This window comes from Gorilla gorilla, chromosome 11, assembly GCF_029281585.2.
Source record: "Gorilla gorilla gorilla isolate KB3781 chromosome 11, NHGRI_mGorGor1-v2.1_pri, whole genome shotgun sequence".
NCBI classification, from domain to species: Eukaryota; Metazoa; Chordata; class Mammalia; order Primates; family Hominidae; genus Gorilla; species Gorilla gorilla.
Genome location: NC_073235.2, coordinates 74,231,840 through 74,255,083, shown reverse-complemented (window position 1 = coordinate 74,255,083; position 23,244 = coordinate 74,231,840). Strand labels below are relative to the sequence as shown.

General features: G+C 37.7%; 1 protein-coding gene across 29 annotated transcripts in view; it reads right to left on the bottom strand.

Annotated features, from left to right (window-relative positions):
• Positions 1 to 10,207: 10,207 nt before the first annotated feature.
• Positions 10,208 to 23,244, bottom strand: part of DYNC1I2 (dynein cytoplasmic 1 intermediate chain 2) — a 60,994-nt gene continuing 47,957 nt past the window's right edge. For 19 of the 29 annotated variants that reach the window (XM_019022234.2, XM_004032784.4, XM_019022231.3 and 16 more), the window contains 3 exons: positions 14,416 to 14,556; positions 12,683 to 12,808; positions 10,208 to 10,843 (listed from right to left, as the gene is read on the bottom strand). In XM_019022234.2, coding sequence (XP_018877779.1) covers positions 10,730 to 10,843; positions 12,683 to 12,808; positions 14,416 to 14,556 — 381 coding nt within the window. In that variant the 3' untranslated portion in view covers positions 10,208 to 10,729. Of the gene's footprint in view, positions 10,844 to 12,446; positions 12,809 to 14,415; positions 14,557 to 23,244 lie in introns of those variants that run through there. The other 10 variants (XM_019022236.3, XM_055379158.2, XM_063694998.1 and 7 more) reach the window with 2 other exon arrangements.

The window sequence follows — 23,244 nt, the reverse complement described above, 5'->3', positions numbered from 1 at the left end:
CACAAGAATGGAAATCATAACAAACAGTCTCTCAGACCACCATGCAATCAAATTAGAACTCAGGATTAAGAAACTCACTCAAAACTGCATAACTACATGGAAACTGAACAACCTGCTCCTGAATGACTACTGGGTAACGAAATGAAGGCAGAAATAAGGTATTTGAAACCAATGAGAACAAAGACACAACGTACCAAAATCTCTGGGACACACTGAAAGCGGTGTGTAGAGGAAAATTTATAGCACTAAATGCCCACAAGAGAAAGCAGGAAAGATCTAAAATCGACACTCTAACATCAATATTAAAAGAACCAGAGAAACAAGAGCAAACAAATTCAAAAGCTAGCAGAAGACAAGACATAACTAAGATCAGAGCAGAACTGAAGGAGATAGAGACACAAAAAGCCCTTCAAAAAAATCAAGGAATCCAGGAGCTGTTTTTTTGGAAAAGATCAACAAAATACATAGACTGCTAGCTAGACTAATAAAGAAAAGAGAGAAGAATCAAATAGATGCAATGAGAAATGACAAAGGGGATATTACCACTGATTCCACAGAAATACAAACTACCATCAGAGAATACTATAAATACCTCTATGCAAATAAATAAACTAGAAAATCTAGAAGAAATGGCTGAATTCCTGGACACATACACCCTCCCAAGTCTAAACCAGGAAGAAGGTGAATCCCTGAATAGACCAATAACAAGTTCTGAAATGAAGGCAGTAATAGTCTACCGACCAAAAAACGTCCAGGATCAGACGGATTCACAGCCGAATTCTACCAGAGGTGCAAAGAGGAGCTGATACCATTCCTTCTGAAACTATTCCAAACAATAGAAAAAGAGGGAATCCTCCTTAACTCATTTTATGAGGCCAGCATCATCCTGATACCAAAACCTGGCAGACACACAACAACAAAAAAAGAAAATTTCAGGCCAATATCCCTGATGAACATCGATGTGAAAATCCTCAATAAAATACTGGCAAACTGAATCCAGCAGCACATCAAAAAGCTTATCCACCACAATCAAGTTGGCTTCATCCCTGGGATGCAAGGCTGGTTCAGCATAAGCAAATCAATAAACATAATCCATCACATAAACAGAACCAAAACAAAAACCACATGATTATCTCAATAGATGCAGAAAAGGCCTTTGACAAAATTCAATACCCTTCATGCTAAAAACTCTCAATAAACTAGGTATTGATGGAACGTATCTAAAAATAAGAGCTATTTATGACAAACCCACAGCCAATATCATACTGAATGGGCAAAAACTGGAAGCATTCCCTTTGAAAACCGGCACAAGACAAGGATGCCCTCTCTCACCACTCCTATTCAACATAGTGTTGGAAGTTGTGACCAGGGCAATCAGGCAAGAGAAAGAAATAAAGGGTATTCAGACAGGAAAAGAGGAAGAACTGTCTCTGTTTGCAGATGACATGATTGTATATTTAGAAAACCCCATCTCAGCCCAAAATCTCCTTAAGCTGATAAGCAACTCCAGCAAAGTCTCAGGATACAAAATCAATGTGCAAAAATCACAACCATTTGTATACACCAATAACAGAGAGCCAAATCATGGGTGAACTCCCATTCACAACTGCTACAAAGATAATTAAATACCTAGGAATACAACTTACAAGAGATGTGAATTACCTCTTCAAGGAGAACTACAAACCACTGCTCAAGGAAATAAGAGAAGACACAAATGGAAAAACATTCCATGCTCATGGATAGGAAGAATCAGTATCATGAAAATGGCTATACTGCCCAAAGTAATTTATAAATTCAATGCTATCTCCATCAAGCTACCATTGACTTTCTTCACAGAATTAGAAAAAACGACTTTGAATTTTATATGGAACCAAAAAAGAGCCTGCATAGCCAAGACAATCCTAAGCAAAAAGAACAAAGTTGGAGGCATCACACTATCTGACTTCAAACTATACTACAAGGCTGCAGTAACCACACAGCATGGTACTGGTACCAAAAAAGATTATATATATATATATCAATGAACAGATCAGAGCCTTCAGAAATAATACCACACATCTACAATCATCTGATCTTTGACAAACCTGACAGAAACAAGCAACAGGGAAAGGATTCCCTATTTCATAAATGGTGCTGGGAAAACTGGCTAACCATATGCAGAAAACTGAAACTGGACCCCTTCCTTACACCTTATACAAAAATTAACTCAAGATGGATGAAAGACTTAAACGTAAGACCTAAAACCATAAAAACCGTAGAAGAAAACCTAGGCAATACTATTCTAGACAGAGGCATGAGCAAAGACTTCATGACTGCAACACCAAAAGCAATGGCAACAAAAGCCAAAATTGACAAATGGGATCTAATTAAACTACAGAGCTTCTGCAAAGCAAAAGAAACTGTCATGCAAGTGAACAGGCAACCTACAGAATGGGAGAAAATTTTTGCAATCTATCCATCTGACAAGGGGCTAATATCCAGAATCTACGAAGAACTTAAACAAAATTTACAAGAAAAAAACAAACCATCAAAAAGTGGGCAAATGTTATGAACAGACACTTCTCAAAAGAAGACACTGATGCAGCCAGCAAACATATGAAAAAAAGCTCATCACTGGTCATTAGAGAAATACAAATCAAAACCACAATGAGATACCATCTCATGCCAGTTAGAATGGCGATCATTAAAAAGTCAGTAAACAACAGATGCTGGAGAGGATGTGAAGTAATAGGAATACTTTTACACTGTTGGTGGGAGTGTAAATTAGTTCAACCATTGTGGAAGACAGTGTGGCGATTCCTCAAGAATCTAGAACTAAAAATACCATTTGACCCAGCAATCCCATTACTGAGTATATACCCAAAGGATTATAAATCATTCTACTATAAAGACACACGCACGTGTATGTTTATTGCAGCACTATTCACAATAGCAAAGACTTGGAACCAACCCAAATGCCCATCAGTGATAGACTAGATAAAGAAAATGTGGCATATATACACCATGGAATACTATGCAGCCATAAAAAAGGATGAGTTCAGCCGGGTGTGGTGGCTCATGCCTGTAATCCCAGCACTTTGGGAAGCTGAGGCAGGCAGATCACACGGTCAGGAGATCGAGACCATCCTGGCTACCATGGTGAAACCCCGTCTCTACTAAAAAATACAAAAAAATTAGCTGGGCGTGGTGGCAGGTGCCTGTAGTCCCAGCTACTCAGGAGGCTGAGGCAGGAGAATGGTGTGAACCCAGAAGGCGGAGCTTGCAGTGAGCCAAGATTGTGCCACTGCACTCTAGCCTGGGCAACAGAGCAAGACTCCATCTCTAAATAAATAAATAAATAAGTAAAAAGATGAGTTCATGTCCTTTGCAGGGACATGGATGAAGTTGGAAACCATCATTCTCAGCAAACTAACACAAGAACAGAAAACCAAACACTGCATGTTCTCACTCCTAAGTGGGAACTGAACAGTGAGAACACATGGACACAGGGAGGGGAACATTACACACTGGGGCCTGTCGGGGGTGGGGGGTTAGGGGAGGGATAGCATTAGGAGAAATACCTAGATGATGGGTTGATGGATACCACAAACCACCATGGCACGTGTATACCTATGTAACAAACCTGCATGTCCTGCACATGTACCCCAGAACTTAAAAGTATTTTTTTTTTAAAGTTGTAGAATCACTTTCTAGAAGCCAGAAGAGTAATCCTAGTTCCTCTCTCTCACAAAGAATTGCTCTGTGGTCTTTTAAATATGTAGTATTATATGTAGGCTTATTTGAGCTGAAAACTATCATAAAAGTAGTGCAGCAACTTGGTTAAGTACACAAGTCTAAAATCAAGACTTTCTGTGTTTAGTTCCTAAACTATGACTCACTTAATGTCCCTAGTCCCAGGGATATGCTGGACCTGGCTTGTACCAGCCCAATGACAGCCCACTATGTGTGTATCTTCCCAATTCCATTTTCATTGATACTACATTTGTTGTTTGCAATTGGCCATGGTGGGAACATTTACATCATGCAAATTGGCTACAAACCAGTTTCCTCTTTTGTAAATTAGCAATATTTCCCACATCTGTGTGTGTATATACATATCATTTAGTAAATGCTCAGTAAATAGTAGCAGTTATTACTACTACATGGTCAGAATGTACACAGGCCAGTTCTTTGTAAGGCAGAGGAAATGGTAACTTTAGAAACAGCTGTACATTTCCACTAAGTATAAATGGTGAAAGACCTTTGAGTAGGTTCTCATATCACTCCCATCTCTATTTTTTTTTTTTTTTTTTGAAACTTATACTGATTTAGCACTCTCTTTCAGAAGCAGAATAAAAAAGCTAAGATAAAGATTATAAGTGAATCCTAACTGGTCAGGAAGGCTTTGTGTGGTAAAGCAGCTGTGTCAGCAGAGATATCTGAATTTCTAGGAGCCTGTTTTTAACCTCTAACAGCCAGGAGATAGAGCCTGAAAAGCTTACAGGAGCTACTGAAGATCAGATAATGAACCTGTTGAAGGTTATTTACTTATCACCTTCCATAATACCAATGCTTCATACTTGTATGGTGCTTCATAGATTAGCATGCATTTTCACATATATTCGGGTTTAATTCTCAAACTTCTCTGAGAAGTGGTAGATGAAGGAATAGGCTTAGAGAGGTGAAAACATTTGCCCAAAGACATGGTTAACTGAGTTTCAACACAAGTTGACCCTTAACATTCAAGGCTCTTAGAACTGGAAATATAAATTTCAGGACTACCATGTTTGAAAGGGCTAATCTACCAACTAAATATTAATATTTGGAGTCGATTATTTCCTCTCAGTTGATGTAATTCCAATTAAAGCACATCTTCTTGACATTCATTTAGCATTTTGGGGCATGTGATCTACATGAATGTATTATTCCAGTTATTCCCTGGTAACACTGATACTGCAGCACTCATTTTACAGCAAAGAGGGGGAAGGTCTAGAGAGGTGAAGAATTTGTCTAAGATGAGCAGCAGGCAACTCAGGGGCAGTCTTTTTTGTATTACACTGTATTATTCCTTATTGGACTTTTAGCACAAAATAAAAATTTTTTCTTGATACAACTACTACTTAAGTTACTCCTGAGTTTGAGGAAGACTAAGGCTCATCATTTCTTTTACCTCTAGAAAATGAAGTTTCCTTCAAATCCATCTTAAGAACCCTTAGTGTACTGACAAATCATGACTATATCAAACATTATTAGAAATGAGGCCCATTAATAAGGGCCTAGTCATTTTACCAAGTTTCTTCCTCAGTGGGTATTTATTATATCAGGTTTTGACTTGTTTCTGGAAATCATATTTTGGATATAGTAAGAGAGCAGGGCTCTGCCAATCCAGATATGAAGCAGATAAGAGCTATTTTTGCAGGACTGATCTCAAGGTGTCCTGTAAGCCCGATAGCCAATACACAGTTCCTTAAGGAACAAAGGTCTTCCTTTTAGTGATCATCTTCTCACATGAGCACACATTATTTCCAAGAGGACTAACCCTAGGGAAGGGAGAAGTACTATGTAAAGAGCATAACAGCTGAATAGCTCTTGTTCCTAGATTTGTATAGAAGTGACTGATTCCGGTTCTGCCACTATGTAACTGTATAGTCTTGAACCAAGTTTGTTCTCTCATTGATTCAAAAAAGGAGTTCCACTTGCACTTTTCAAAGGCTCCAGATACCACAGTCAATGTTCTGTATATAACAGAAGAGGAACAGCTGAGTCTAGGATGGAAATTCAGAGTGGGTCATTTTTTTTTCTACTAAACATAATCTGTAACTTTATCACAGAATGTAATAAAACGTTCCTAGAAAAAGTATCACTGATTAAAAGCAATTGGTATTTTTCTCAGTTCACTGCTACTCCTGAACACTTGAGGATTCTGCTGAGGGTTTAAGTTATGTGATTTCCTAAAATTAAAAAATAATAATTTCTTGAACACCAACCCCCTTTATCCTGAGCTCATTACATTGCACAGAGGGGTACACAGATGGTCTCTCTCCCTTCTTGTATTCTTAAAAAAGAAAATGAAAAATAAAATCCCTTATTTGTATAGTACTTTGTAATATAATTTACAAAGGTCTTCACATATACATTTTCTCACATAATTGTCACAGAAAGCAAATATTTTCCTCATTTAAAAGATGATAATACTTACCCTTGTCCTAGGTTACACTACTAGAAATGGGGGAAATCAGGAATAGAACTTGGGTCTTTTGTACCCAGTGTTCTTTCCCTCATATACCAAGCCACTCTTATATATAAGAAATTTTGTTTCAATGCATTTCCACCATTACCTTGTTCAGGAAAAAAAAAAATCTAGTACAAAAATTCACAAAAGATAAAATTACTTGCTATCAAAGTCTTACCACTGGTATACCTGATTTCAGGAGTCACAGTGTCAGATCTGCATGTTCGGCCCTACGCAGGTGTGTCCTACATCCATACAATCACCGCCCCACAGCTTTCTGACCAAATCAAGTACATTATAAGAGAGGCAAGATAATACATTACCAGAGACCTGAATAAGCGACCTCACAAAGTGAAACAGACCTTTCAGAAAGCTTACCTGAGTGCAAGCTGTTCCATCCTCTGACTGGGAACTGGTAATGGAATATTAAGAAGCCAAAACTGGGATTCCTGCTATGAAACTAACAACACAAAATACCATAATTTTATAAAAGTTTGTAAAAGACTGCTGATTGGCTATGTGGAAACTATCAGTGGCTAAAAGCTACATACTGAAAACTTAAATTCCTGCCATCCATTTGAACTTTTAGAAGTTTGGGAATTGTGAACATGGCAGGCAGAAAATCTAAATACCTAAAGTCCAACAAAAGGAATGAGAGAACTGGCCTATTGTGAAAAGCATTCCAGTGTGATGGATTCCAAGTTTGATAGTTGGTATTCTGGTTATCAGTGTAGGATTTTTCTCTAAGATGGACTCCATAACATGTTTCCTATTTATGAAAAAGGATTTACAAAATATAATACAATACAAGCAAATTACTACCATTTGGGGGCTGTAAAACTTTTGAAAAAACTGGTTAAAAGAATGTTCCTAATTGTAATCTTCCCCTTCAAAAGAAATACTGAAAATGGCTGTTCTCTTAATACTGCCTTTGGGGCAATTTCTAATTCTCTGACAGCATTAGGAGCCCCTAGATTTGTAAGCCAGATCTCTAAGTAAGTAAATAATTTCACAGCATCAATAATTTTTAATTAGTAAATGATAAGTTCCTAGTTGGGAGTGACTTTTCCTCAAACCTGTAAGGTCTCTAAGTTGCCTATCACAGGGGGCCCCAACCCCTGGGCCGCAAACCAGAACCAGTAGTGGTCCATGGCAGGCTGTATAACAGAAGGTGAGCGGCAGGCGGGCGGGCGGGCGGGCGAATGAGCAATACCACCTGAGCTCCCCATCCTGTCAGATCAGCAGTGACGGTATTAGATTCTCAGAGGAGCGCAAACCCTAATAATGTGAACTGCACATGTGAGGGATCTAGGTTGTGTGTGCTCCTTCCTTATGAGAATCTAATAATGCCTGATGATGATCTGAGGTGGAACAGTTTGATCCTGAAACCATCTCTCCAACCTCCCTGGTCCGTGGAAAAATTGTCTGCCATGAAACAGATGGCTGGTGCCAAAAAGGTTGGGGACTGCTGGGCTAGCAATCAGCAAGATGGTAGCCTAAGGAAAGCAAGATCTCCTTTCTTGTTGCTGTGTAGCTTGGATTAAAAACAAAACTCAATGGGAACCCCATCACTAAGTCATCAAGAAGAAGTAAAGCTGTTGGCTTTTTAACCTTGGCTAATCCTGAAGACTGAGACATGACACCAGCATCCTAGATGATAAGCAGCATCTGGAGCTGCACTTGGAGCTCCATTCTCTTTAGCATACATTTAATTTTATACAGCTTTCTCATTTAGAAAACTATTAGAATGTCAATGTTGAAATACTGGGGTTGTGGAAAAGACATTTAAAAATACACCGCCCAGTGAGTGGCAGGTGACCATTGAAATTTATGGCAGCGCTTTAGGGAAAAACAAACAAACAAAAAAACCTACTGGCTTTCTGACTTAAAAGTAATGCACTACTCAATATAAAGCAAAGATAGTATGATATGCTTCACAGCAGATTTTCACTCATCCATTCAAGTCTTTCCGTATGGTTCAAGGGGTGGATATTAGTCTATCCACACTAGTACAGAACAGACTAAAACATTTTAACAACACTGAAATACTAGGACCAATCATTCCTAAAACGACTTTCCTATAGTTCCTCCTACTAAATTTTAAGTCATCCATTCCTTTGAGATGCAGTATTTCAGCATTATTGTAACAACATTTTATACAAAGAGATTTTCTAAACTTTATAGGGAACTGGATCTGTAAACAGGAAGAAAGCTTCTACCAATGCATATTTGGTTTAAATAATACCAAAAAATGATTATTTCAGAGATTTATTGCAAGTTAATTGTCTGTGAAGCTGGATATTCCTTAACATGAAGGTAATAAACTTTAACGTTCCATTCAAAAAGACAAAAACCAAACAACGAAAAATAAGAAATTAACCAGAAAGCTATAGCTTGTTTTCTTACTCAGAAAAAAAGTATAACTGATAAGGTACAATTTCTGTAACTGGATATTTTTCAAAATTATAAGGCTTTTAGTCCTAAAAGTATAAAGAACTGTGATGCACTTCTAGTCAACCTAATCTTGCTAGAAGCTTTATCAACACTGACAGTCTCAATACTTTCTCTTTTGCTATTATATAGTCAACTTTAAAGGTAATTCCTTAAAGTAAATTTGTGTGTTCCTAAAAATATAGACTAAAGTTGAATGGGCAAAGGTATACATCGCATTTTCTGGGGGAGTAGGGGAGAAGTCATTCTCAAAAAGTGAAACATTTAAACAATTTTATTCTTTCTTTCACAACTAAACACACCTTGAGGCTGAGGAACATGTGATTTGCCATATGATTTCCAACCTTTTCTTATCCATTATGTTTTAACACTTGTTTTCCCTACTTTTAGTCATTTTTACAAACTGAAGGTAAAGATACAGTAACTACATGAGTAGTGAGTACATGAATTTTTCTATATAAAGAAAGTGTGACTCTACTAAAATTGAAGTTTTGACTCACAGACACTGCTACAATGAGATAACTTGAGATATTGTCTTTGGTATATAATGGGCAATTATGGGGTATTAATTTATGAAACTGAATATAGAAAAGTAAAGAACTGCCTACTTTTCTATATTCCATTTCATATACTGATAACCCCATAATTGAGTAGAGCTGAAAGAAAATTCAGAAATCATTAAATCAAAACTTAATTCCTACATATAAAGAATGAGGCACAGACTTGGCTAAAATCACACTTCTCATACGTGCTTCAGCAAGAATGAGAGTTTGGGGCCAATAATTCCAGGTCAATTATTCCTTACACTATACACTACTCATTATTTGGAAATTTCTCTCCCAACAAATCTTTGTTAAAATTATTAAAAGAAAAATGTTCACATTCTGTTTTCTAATCTCTCTTCCTTGTTCATGTTCTGTTGAATAAAAGACAGTTACATTTCAGAAGTACAAAAGGTTGGGATCAAATAGACAATTTAAAGTAGATAAAATCAAGATCTGATCACAGTCCTTTCCTCTATTCCTGAAATTCACTGATTTCAATACTGATTCTTAGATATTTGTCACCTACCTTTCGGACTTGTAGACAATGCTGTGGCAACAGATCTCAGGATGTAGATTTTAATGCCAAAGTATGGGTCCATTTGAGCATTTTGCCTTTATGGCTACTGAAATCATGAAATCAATTTCTCTCAAAGATTTTACTCTCAGTGAGGTCACATACATAGTTCTTAATCAGTGAAGATTATAGGCAGCTTTCTATTTATCCTTTAAAGGAAATATGTCTTAGATGGAAAGAATATAAAGTAGTAAAGCAAAAGTTAACCTAGGGGACATTTTTTCACCAACAGATTATCTAGACATCAATTCATAATGCACTGGGAGATCTATAGTATATACCACATGGTATATTTAGGGCACACAGCTCTATAGGATTTGAGATGGCTGCTTACAGCAGGAGCTTAAAGAAAGATATGGAAAAAATATATTTTATAAAAGATGGAAAAATTCAAGTTGTAAGGAGTAAAAATGAAAATTTGAAAAGTTAACGCATATTTGTTTTTATTTATAGATAACTACCACATGAATTATAAAGACAACAAAGGATGTCAGAATGAACATGGATAGGTGTATGCATACTACGGCTAAGGAGAAACAATGTTCCCACATATTATGGGTAGTGAGAACATTATCTGTATAACAGGGAACTGTGATTATTTAAAAATATGCAGAACTTATTTCATCTGTGCTTTAGAAATAACTGTATACAGTGTTATAAGTTGAAAAGAACTCAAAATAACTAATACCAAATATACAACTATGTATTAGAATTCAAAAAAGCTGCTTTCTGTGAAGTCAATCAGCTATATTAAAAAATGACACAAATCCAAAACAAGATGCATGTTATATATAAAGGGACATTGTAAGTTTCCTTGCTGCATTAAACCCATGGTTTAATCCATGAAATTTCCTTTTAATTATCATTTAGATAGAAGCATGCAAATAGTCTCAGGATCTACTTAAGAACCTTTCCCAAATCCACTAGTTACACTCCCCTTTTCAGGAACTAAGCAGGTATTCGGGTAGCTGCTTCCTCCTCTGCATCAGCTCGGTTTGCATTAATTTCTGCAAGTGTTCGGCCAAACCGTGCCCATTCATCATTGCGGGGAACAGCAATCTGCTGTTAAAAGAAAGACAATGTTTTATATACAATGAAATAAAAGATCATTTTACCCACTATTATTCAGTTTGTTTTCAAATAATTTTTCTGTTAAAAAGTAATAATTGACCTGAATGGCCTTTCCATAATTACGGGGACTATAACAATGATTTACAACATTTCAAAACAAAAGACGGTGTTTGTGAAGTGTGTTGTGACAGCCTCAGAAATGACTTGGCTATTATCACCACCAATGCAAGAGAGAATAACAATGATGCTTTGTAAATATAACTCCTATGCACCATCTCATGGATTTTGCTGGAGAGGAATTCCTTAAAATTTTTTTTTTACTGTATTCTTGCACAATTCCTAGTAAGAAACAGTGTTTGAAGCACGGTTCATAAGGGGGCTCGTTTCTTGTAAGTATTTTTGTTTGGAACATAAGGTAATCTTTCTTGATACCTTAACTCCTTCATCAAAAGCTGTGCTACTATTTACCGCTTTAGTGCCGCACTGGTGGCAAAAGAGGCTTGTGATGCTTTACTTCAGAGGCAGCCCAATAATATATATATATATAATTTTTTTTTTTTGAGGCAGTCCCACTCTGTTGCCCAGGCTGGAGTGCAGTGGCACTATCTTGGCTCACTGTAACCTCTGCCTCCCAGGTTCGAGTGATTCTCCTGCCTCAGCCTCCCCAGTAGCTGGGATTACAGGTATGTGCCACCATGCCTGGCTAATTTTTGTATTTTTAGTAGAGATGGGGTTTTGCCATGGTGGCCAGGCTGGTCTCGAACTCCTGACCTCAGGTGATCCACCCGCCCCATCCTCCCAAAGTGCTGGGATTACAGGTGTGAGCCACTGCGCCCGGCCCCAATAACAAATATTTTTGATAACTGCCATTATAATATCATAGGAGTCTGACACTGTCATGTTAGGGCACAAACCACTCACTGTGGCAAATGGCTGTGCCTGTTTATAAATCTACACTATCCAGTAGGACAGCTACTGGCCACATGTGACTGTGTACATTAAAATTAATTAAAATTAAAAATTCAGTTATGCAGTTGTAGTAGCAACACTTAAGAGTGTTCAATAGCCATATGTGGCTAGAAGCTAACATATTAGTGCAGGTACAGAACATTTCCATTTGTGCAGATAGTTTAATTGGCTGCTGTAAATGATTAAATCTACCTCCCACCAGATCCAATTGCTAGAGGCCATGGGATATCCAGAGAGGAGAGAAATCATGAGGCATAGCAAAGGAAAGTGACTAAGGTCATTCTTTTAACCCCTAGCCAGGGTTAAAAAAGAGGAAATCCATCCTGGGCTTTGTGTTCAGCCAATCAGAGCAGCAAAGATGAGAGAGCTGCAGCTCATCCTATTGGATTCCATTACTGTGGCTTTGCATCAAGGCTTAAGAGTCAAGATGTAATGCACATTTCATAAAGTCACAGATGGTTCTCAAAAGATACTACTTTTGGTTTCTACTACCTGGCCCAAATTAATTAATACAGAAAAATAAATCTTATTTCAATATCAATAAAACCCCAAAGTCCACCTATGACTCCAAACTTCTCCCCAAAGAATTTCTAATTTCCAGCAATGTATGCTTCAAGAAACAAGGTATTTTCAATGTATTTATTGTATTACCCTCAAAATCTGTTGCATGGGACACAGAACATTCGGTTTAGAAAGAAAATGTTTCAAGAGTTGCTTCTGTGGTAGAAAGTAAGTTTTATCTTTACAACCATATAGTTTATACAACTCATAAACCTCAAAGCCTAGGGTTAGCCACAAAGATGCCTTTACTACAATGCAACTAAATCGATGTGTCAAAATTACAGGCAGGGAGTCCCATACCTCTCCCACATCGTATATAACAATCTGTCCTTCAGAATCACCCACAGCAATTTCTCTGCCAGAATGGGTCCATCTCACACGATTAAGAGCAGGATTACCCTCCACAGAAATGCTGGCAGTTGGTACCTAAAGTCATTTAAAATAAAGGACAGTGTTAAAAGTTTCATCAAGATTTCTATAAACATGTAAAACGGTAATTCTTCTCTCAAGCTGGCTACATTTTTAAAAACAAAGATGAAAACAGGTAAGAATTTCCCCAACTTTCTTCTTCTTCATGATATATTATGAATGACATTATAGTCAATCCTTGAAAATGGTTTGGGAAAATAAGTCTTTGTATAAAAAATTCTCAGAAGACTAGACACATTATTTTGAAAGGTCTTCTCTTGAATAAAGAATCCTTTTTTTGTTGTTTTAATGTCTTTAAGAAGTCAAGCTGTTTGAAAACACATGGCCAAAACCCATTTAAAAAGAAAACACTTCAAAAGCCCTCATAAGCAGATTATGGTTCAGTTGTAAAGGACAAGAATCACTTGTGCAGCATGTATCTCTATCAGCTGAAACCTGTATTTGACTCAGTGTTCCTAGAAACGGTTCATACTGAAGGTGCAGTATGAGTCTGTCTAAAGCCTCTTGTTCCATGAGCTAGCTGGAGACAGCCAGGATGATGGCACCAACACAATGGCACCAGCTCCCTGGAATCTGACTGTGCCTCTTCTTTGCTAAGGAAGAAGAGTTTTATTTGCTACACATGGAGCAAATATTCAGTGTTTGGATTCAGACTAAAAGTATGATAAAATTTTTAAAAAATTTTGAAATTTGACAAAAAAATTCTTCTAATTTGTATTAGTCATCCCCAAATAATTTAACCCCATACACAGAATACCAAAATTGTTATAAAGAAATATTAAATTTCAATCCACATTTAATTGTAACTTCAAATCTCTAAGACTAAAATCCAAATTAAGAAAACAGAATTGGTACCATTCTAGCTAACTAGGAAGAGATGTGGGAGGTCTGAGTTGACTCTCTCTCAACAATTGTTATTGATAGAAATGCTAATATTAATTATATTACTAATAGCAATATAGAATAGAATTCTAAGAACATTTTTAAGCTTCTCTAAGCTGGTAAAAATACATGTGACTAAAAATAAATAAGAGTTGCAATTAAATTTAATTGCTAATAAGTGATTTTAGTACAGCAATTAGGAAATCTGATAGTTTCTATATTCATTTTATAGTAACACTCTGTTTTCAATCCTTCATGGAAAAAAACTCATCAGAAATCAAAATACATTTTTCCTTCCTTCAAACAAATCAGGCTAAGATTAATGTTTATGGATGATATACAATGCTATCAAGGCTAAGAGATAAATTCAGAATTAAGGTTAACATACTTCAACAGTCTGAAACTATCTGCTTTCTAGCTTATGAATGAAAAACATCCCAGTTATCTTATGAATGAGACTTTGCCAGGACATTAGAGACGTGATAGTGCTTTTCAGAAGTAAAAGGAAATGCCCCAGTGCTCCTGGCAACATTATTTCTCCCTTTAGTTCTTCACAGCATGCTGTTTATTATTTAGGGTACAAAGCTTATTTGAGTTCTTTGTGATGAATCTACAATCACAGAGCCCTTTTACATTCTTTGGAATAAAAGGAATTTCAAAATTATTCAATAAATATCCAATTTTCTATTTTTCAATGCAATTTTCGTTATTTTCCTGCTTACCTCTGTGTCATTATTGAGATTCCACAAATCCAATCTCCCCATGCCATCCACACAGGCAAACAGGGCTGGGTGGGTAGGTGACCACATAACATCATAAACATAGTCTGCATTATCTTCAAATGAATACAAAGGCTTGTTATTCTGAAAGAGAAAAGTTGATTCTTAGCACAGTCCATATATGACATACAAATCATTAAACTACTTATCACTGGAAAAAAAATGACATACATTCAACAGGTATGATAACATTTTATGATATTTAACTCAGCCTAGAAAAAGTTTCTACAATTTGTTTCACTACAGAATTACCTGGTATTGTAAACTAAGAATCAACTATTGATTGCATTTTCTTTTTAACTTGTAGATGCCATACTGTTTAAAAAAAGAAATAGAACATGCTTCAAGAACATTTGTCAATGAGAAGATTCTGGGAAGATAACAGCAATAGCAGTGTACTTTTTAAATCTCCTCTAGTTCTCCCCATAAACTCAGATAAAGCAATGAGGGCAGGAAGAGCAAAGATTCACAGACAGCATCTACAGCAGAATCAGGAGACAAACTTCCAAATAAAATCAGGTGGAAACAAACCTCTCACAACTACAAGACTTGCATGGTATCAGTATCTGTGTGGGAAGAAGATGAAGGAAGGCACGAGAACTTCTGACAGGTGGAGAACAGAACCTCACAGTCATAGCAGATGCTCACTGGACAGTGTGGTGGGCTAATCTGAGAACAGCAGCAAAAACTAGGGGGCAGTTTGGCACAATTCCATTTATAAATACATTTGACCCTTGAACAATACAGGTTTGAACTGCAGAGATCCACTTATACTCATATTTTCTTCTGCCTCTGCCACCCCTGGGACAGCACAACCAACCCTTCCTCTTTCTTTTCCTCCTCAGCCTACTCAACTGTGAAGATGATAAGGATGAAGACCTTTATGATGATCCACATCCACTTAATGCATAGTAAATATATTTTCTCTTCTTTATGATTTTCTTAACATCTTCATTTCTTTAGCTTGCCCTTAAGATGACAGTATATAATACATATAACATAAAAAATATGTGTTAATCAACAGTTTATGTTGTCAGAAAGGTTTCTGGTCAGTAGTAGGCTATTAGTAGTTAAGTTTTTTGGAAGTCAGAAGTTATATGTGGATTTTGAACTGCTGGGATAGGCGTTGGCACCCCTAACCCCTGCATTATTCAAGGGTCAACTGTAAATGCAAGCAGACTACAGTGCAGTATAAGTAAGTTCTCATGGTACAGTCTAGGTGCTATAAACTCTCAAAATTAACAAATCAAAGTTCCTTTCCAAGACAAAGTCTCACAGAAGAGAAACTGCTGGGAGTAGAATCCAAGTTGTAGAATGCCAGACAAAAGAGACAAAGCAGTAAGTTCAGATAGAAGTGGTGGAGAGAAGCAGAAAAGGCACATCTCAGAAAGCACAAGGTACATGTATTCTCACTTTGCAAAAGCCAGAGAAGAGACAGCTTTAACCTAGAAAATGAACTAGGAAAGTTATCCTTGCCCATTCCCTCCCTCCTAAAAGTACACAAAAATTCATTTCACTAGTAGACAATAGCAAAGAAAAGGATCTCAGTCAGATTCCATAAAGGTTATTGTGGTGTCAAGAAAATTAGATAGGAAAAGAATAGTCTTTTCAAGAAATGGTGCTGGGAAAACTAGATATACATATGCAAAAGAATAAAGCTGGCCCAGGTGCCATGGCTCATGCCTGTAATCCCAGCACTTTGAGAAGCCAAGGTGGGTGGATCACATGAGCTCAGGAGTTTGAGACCAGCTTGGCAACATGGCAAAACCCCGTCTCCACAAAAAATACAAAACTTAGCTGAGCATGGTGGCATGCACCTATAGTCTCAGCTACCCTGGGGGCTGAGATGGGTGGATGGTTTGAGCCCAGGATGTCGAGGCTGCAGTGAGCTGAGATCACACCACTGCACTCCAGCATAGGCGATGGGAGTGAGACCTTGTCTCAAAAAAATAAAAAAATAAAAATAAAAAGTTGGATCCCTCCTTCCTTACGTCATATAGAAAAATTAAATGTATCACAGATCTAAATGGAAAGTAAAACTATGAAACTTTTTTTTTTTTTCTGAGACCGCGTCTCGCTCTGTCGCCCAGGCTGGAGTGCAGTGGCATGATCTCAGCTCACTGGGTTCAAGCGATTCTCCTGCCTGAGCCTCCCAAGTAGCTGGGATTACAGGTGTGCACCACCATGCTCAGCTAATTTTTGTATTTTTAGTAGAGAAGGGGTTTCACCATGTTGGCCAGGCTGATCTTGAACTCCTGACCTCAGGTGATCCACCCACCTCGGCCTCCCAAAGTGCTAGGATTACAAGCGTGAGCCACCGTGCCTGGCCAAAACTATGAAACTCTTAAAGGAAGCATACAAGTAAATCTTTGTGACCTTGAACTCAGCAATGATTTCTCAGTTGAGAAGCCAAAAGCACAATGATAAAAGAAAAAGTAGGTAAACTGAGCTACATCAAAATTAAATACTTTTGGGCTTCAAATGATATCAAGAAAGTGAAAAGAGAACCTACACAATGGGAGAAAATATTTGCAAACCATGTATCTGATACATCACTGTGTCCACAGTGCTTACAATAGCCTATAAGCACATGAAAAGATGCTGAACATCATTAGTCGTGAGAGGAATGCAAATCAAAACCACAATGAGGTATCACTTCATACCACTAGGATAGCTAGTATAAAAAAGTAACAAATGTTGGTGAAGATACAGGAAATCAGAACCTTCATACCTTGCTGGGGAATGTAAAATGGTGCTGCCACTTGAAAAACAGTTTGGCAGCTCCTCAAAATGCTAATTAGTTACCATGTGACCCAACAATCCCACTCCTAGGTATATACCCAAGAGAAATAAAAACTTGCACATTCACAGCAGCACTATTCATAATAGCCAAAAAGCAGAAGCAACTGAAGTGTTCATCTGATGAATGTATAAACAAAAAGTGGTATATCTATACAATGGGGTATCATTCAGCTATAAAAGGAACAATACATTGATACAAGAAGTATCAATATGAAGGATGACCCTTGAAAACATTATGCAAAGTGAGAGAAGCCAGTACACAATTGCATGATTCCATGAAATGTCCATGAACTGTCCATAACAGGCAGACCCAAAGAGATAGAAAGTAGATTGATTAGTGGTTTCCAGGAGCTGTGGGGGTAGGGCAGAATGTGGAGTGACTGCTAATGGCTATAATTTTTCTTTCTAAAATTTGAAAATGTTCTAAAATTAGATACTGGCAATTATGCGTGCCTCTGTGAATATACTAAGAACCATTGAATTGTATACCTTAAAAGGGTGAATTTCATGGTATAAAGATTTTGCTCAATAAAATTGTTACTTAAAAAGAAACTTAAAAGAAGAGATAAGGTGATCTAAAAAAAAAAAAGTGATAAAGAAGATCAGCAAAAGTACATCTACGATGGCAGGTCCTGAAGAAGAAAACCAAAGCAGTAATACAGAACAAATACCAAAAACAACTCAAAAGAACTCTCCTAAAATAAAAGACAGCTTGAAACTACATATTGAAAGGGTATCCTGTGTATCTAGGAACATTGACCCTCTAAAGAAAAGGGAAAAAATCATTTGATCACCCACATTTTTAAAAAAGACCAAATCGCAAGTAGGAAAAAGAAAATCAGATTGTGATCAGATTTTGTGACAGCAATGCTTTTTTCCAGAAGTCCACAGAGTAACTAAGGTATGCAAAGAAAGAAAATGTAAGTCATGGATTTTATAAACAATCAAACTGATCTTCATAATCATGTACTTTTGTGGAATATGGGAATAATGCACCTGTGTGCACCTTCTGCATCATGTACTATAGAATGAGCTTCAGATGACCAGAAAGACTGAAGAGACGTTAACGTAAGGTCTGGTGGATAACCAAGTCATTTACGAGGGTAAACGTCTCATTACAGAAATATAAACTATCTGCAACCACACACATTAATATGAATGACACCACAGGAATGCAAAATCGAGACTGAGAAACCCTACAGGACCAACTTGACAGACACCAACCTGGTTTCTTCCTCAAGAATAAAATAGCAAGAAAAAAAAGAGGGATGCAAGCCCTACTTTAAAGAGGAACTTAAAAGGTATGTCAGTTGTGGCTGGGCTTGGTGGCTCAAAATCCCAGGACTTTGGGAAGCCGAGGAGGGCTGAGGCAGGCGGATCACTCGAGGCCAGGAGTTTGAGACCAGCCTGGCCAACATGGTGAAACCCTGTCTCTACAAAAAATATAAAAATTAGCCAGGCATGGTGGCGGGCGCCTGTGATCCCAGCTACTCGGGAGGCTGAGGCATAAGAATCACTTGAACCCGGGAGACAGAGGTTGCAGTGAGCCAAGATCGTGCCACTGCACTCCAGCCTGGGCAACAGAGTGAGATTCTGTCTCAAAAAAAAAAAAAAAAAAAAAAGAGATATGTCAGTCGCAAATGGATGGCCCTCCTTTGGATCCTGCTTCAAATAAATAGTAAAAAGAAAAAAAAAATTGAACACTGATAGGCCATTTGACGAAAATAAGGAGCCAATGTTCGTTTTGGGGGATTTAATAATGATACGGTAGTATTTTTTAAAGAGGTTTTATTTTTTAGAAATACATAATGAATACTTATAGTTGAAATGGTATGTATAGGCTTGATTTTAAATATTGCAGAGGTTAAGTATAGACAAGATTGGTCATGTGTTAACTATGGAAGCTGGGAACAATAATGGCTTCATTATATTATTCCCTCTGCTTTTGTATCTGAGATTTTCCATAATAAAATGTTTTAAAATTGTGAATTAAAAATTTTCAGATATGATAGTAAATGTCAACAGCATGATCATTTTAATAGCCAAAATGTTTGTTTTTAATTTAAAAACCAAAATTTTAATAAAACTTAAAACTAAGCTAAACACAAAAATTAAAAGCCTTTTTCTTTTACAATCACTATCTGTCACTCTCCCTGATAACACTACCAAACGAAGTCTCACTCTGAGAAGGTGGTTTTCTTTTTTTTTTTTTTTTCACTCTTGTTGCCCAGGCTAGAGTGCAATGGTGTGATCTTGGCTCACTGCAACCTCCGCCTCCCGAGGAGCTGGGATTACAGGCATGCACCACCACACATGGCTAATTTTGTATTTGTAGTAGAGATGGGGTTTCACCATGTTGGCCAGGCTGGCCTCGAACTCCTGACCTCCGGTGATCCACCTGCCTTGGCTTCCCAAAGTGCTGGGATTACAGGCATGAGCCACCGTGCCTGGCCGAGAAGGTGGTTTTCACCCTAGGATGTGCACAATCATCTTCAGAGCTTTTGAAAAATACAAATGCAGGGCTCAACTCCAGATGCACTTCATCGGTATCTCTGCTGTTGCTCCACTAGTGATTCTGACGCACACCAATGATTAAGAACCACTGTGCTAAGGCCTCTGACTCCTGAGGTGATAGTGTACTTCTTCAAAAACAGCTTATTTTTAGGCAATGTTATGTCTTCCATCAAAGACCAAGTAATTCCACTCTAGGTATATACCCAACAGAAATGAGTGCTTATGGCCATCAAAAGACATCTACAATTATGCTCACAACACTATTTGTAATGGACCTTAACTGGAATTAATGCAAATACCATCAGCAGTAGAATGGATAAATTATGGTATATTTACATAATGGAATAGTATACAGCAGAGAGAATGAATAATCTACAACTACACTAACAAATATGAATGAATCTCACAAACATAATGTTGAGCAAAAGAAGCCAGACACAAATGAGTATCTTTTTTTCTTTTTTTTTCTTTTGAGCTGGAGTTTCGCTCTTGTCTCCCAGGCTGGAGTGCAATGGCGCGATCTCAGCTCACTGCAACCTCCACCTCTCGGGTTCTGGCGATTCTCCTGCCTCAGCCTCCCAAGTAGCTGGGATTACAGGTGCGTGCCACCATGCCCAGCTAATTTTTGTATTTTTAGTAGAGATGGGGTTTCACCACGTTGGCCAGGCTGGTCTCGAACTCCTGACCTCAGATGATCTGCCTGCCTCGGCCTCCCAAAGTGCTGGAATTACAGTCGTTAGCTACTGCGCCTGGCTGAGTATTTTCTACTCTATGATTCCATTTTTATATGATACAAAATATGAAAAAAGCTACATGCAAACTAGATTAAAACTTACTTGTATTTATAATATAAAAGATTGCTAAATGTATCAGGAAATGGTTACTAGGCTGAGTACCTGGGTGATGGAATAATCGGTACAGCAAACCCCCGTGACATGATTTTACCTATATAACAAACCTGCAAACGTACCCCTGAACCTAAAAGTTAAAAAAAAAAAAATCATCTACTCAGTGGACGAATATGCAGCCAGAGACAAAAACAGGATGCATTGTAACTGGGTAAAAGATTACAATAAAAAGAAAAACAAGGCTGGGCGTGGTGGCTCACACTATAACCCAACCACTTTGGGAGCCCGAGGCAGGCAGATCACTTGAGGCCAGGAGTTTGAGACCAGCCTGGCCAAGCATGGTGAAACCCTGTCTCTACTAAAAATGCAAAAATTAATTGGGCATGGTGGCACATGCCTATAATCCCAGCTGTTTGGGAGGCTGGCGCATGATAATCGCTTGAACCTGGGAGGTGGAGGTTGCAATGAACCGAGATCACCCCACTGCACTCCAGCCTGGGCAGCAGAGTATGGTCACGAGTCAAGCCATATTTTTCCTAAGCTCTTTAAGGTTGTACGCTGAGTTGAATAGTGTCTTCCCAAAATTCGTGTCTACCTGGTATCTGTAAACGTGACCTTATTTGGAAATAGGGCCTTTGCAGATGTAATCAAGTTAAGATGAGGACATATTGAATTAGGGTAGGTCCTAAATCTAGCATGATTGGTATCCTTAAAAAAAGAGAAAAATTTGGACACAAACAGGTAGAATGCCATCTGATGACAGAGGCAGAGGCTGGAATGATGGTAGCTGCAAGCCAATGAAACAGCAAGGATTGCTGGCAACCATCAGAAGCCGGGAGAGAGACAAGAAACAGATTCTCCTTCAAAACCTCCAAAAGTAACTAGCCTGTCAACACCTTGATTTTGGACTTCTGGCCTCCAGAAATGTGAAAGAATAAATTTCTGTCGTTTTAAGCCACCCAGTTTGTGGTAATTTGTTATGGCAGCTTTGGGAAAAGAATATAGATTATTTTTCAAAGCTGGGGTAAGCGGGGAGTTCTAGATTAATAACAAAGACAGTCCCTACATTAAACACGTGAAGATAATAGTGAGATGCTTCCTAGAGAACTGGGAAATAAATATGTCATCAATTTGGATCAGAAGAGAAATAAATGAATTCTCTTCCAAAGAAATGGATTCCAAGGTCAGAAATATCTTTCTACATAACTTGACTGAATATATTAACTTTTTGAGACCAAATGTGTCTATTAAAATAGAAATACAAAGAAACAGTCTTACAAGGAAAATGAAGACAGTACCCATTCAAGCATCGTCCAGGAGAAAGGGAGTCTCAACCAATGGATTTTGAGAATTACTACCCCATGGCAAGGCTAGAATGAATCAGGCTATCTTAGCTTGGTGCCATTAAACATTCAAATTATAAAACTTCTTTTGTTCCAACTCCTTACTCACCAAGCAATCTTCTGATTATAATTTGGCTTCCCATGTGGATTGTCTACAGGGAAACAATGAGCTGGTCAGGCTCGCAGGAGTATCTGGGCCTTCTGGCAGTTATGTTTTTCACTGTAAATTAATAAATTGACATTCTCCAATGTACCAGTGTCTTAGGAGCCTGTTAGTTCCGGTTAGCAGTCCCTGTCTAATCAACTCTAGTATACTGATTAAACTGAGTTTCTGAATATGCAAAGGAGAGGCTGGACATTGGCCAGTAGCAAGTTACTGAGGCAAATGCTGCTGCGCAGGCCTCGGTCCAGATGAATAGGCAGCCTTCCCTAAGAACACCCAACTTCAAAGCATTTTTTCATCTTAACTTGTCTAAATATGCATAGTTGTTATTCTAAGGACTAGTATGAACTTTTAACCCTGTTTTAATGCTGGTGCCCTCTGAGAGTTAACTAAGTAAGCTATTAATATAAGGAGGGGTTCTAAGACTTATCAGAAAGTGTGAATAATTTCAAGATGTGTATGGACTACAAAAGTGTGAAAACTCCCCCTTCCAAGAAATTACCACATTAACAATTTTAACTTCATCATTTTATGGTAAATATGGTTCTGATAAGAATTTGTGCACACATCTCAAAATCCATCTTGTCCCAAGTAAATAATTCTTATGTTTTAACAGTAATCTGTAACAAGTATGGTTACATGTGGTAGAACATTTAGTGAATCTACCAGGTCTACCCATAATCAAACTCTTCTAGAATCCTTGTTACCCTGCAGAAGCTTTCACTCCTTATTCTCCCAGCCATTTTTCAGACCTGCCAAAGTGCTTCGGTTGTGAATTTAAAATTCGGTATTTTGAGATGGTAACAGAGTCTTTTAAATATATTAGAAGCCCTGTCTTTATTGGTTTAAACTTCCATACACGGAAAATAATCTATTTCTGTTTGTCTTCTATACAGGTTGAATATCCCTTATCAGAAATGCTTGGAACCAGAAGTGTTTCAGATTTCAAATATTTTTGGATTTTTGAATACCTGCATTATACTTATGGTTGAGCGTTCCTAATCTGAAATGTGAAATGCTTCAATGAACATTTCCTTTGAGTGTCACATTAGTGGTCAAAAAGTTTTGAATTCTGGAGCATTTCAGACTTTGAATTTTCAGA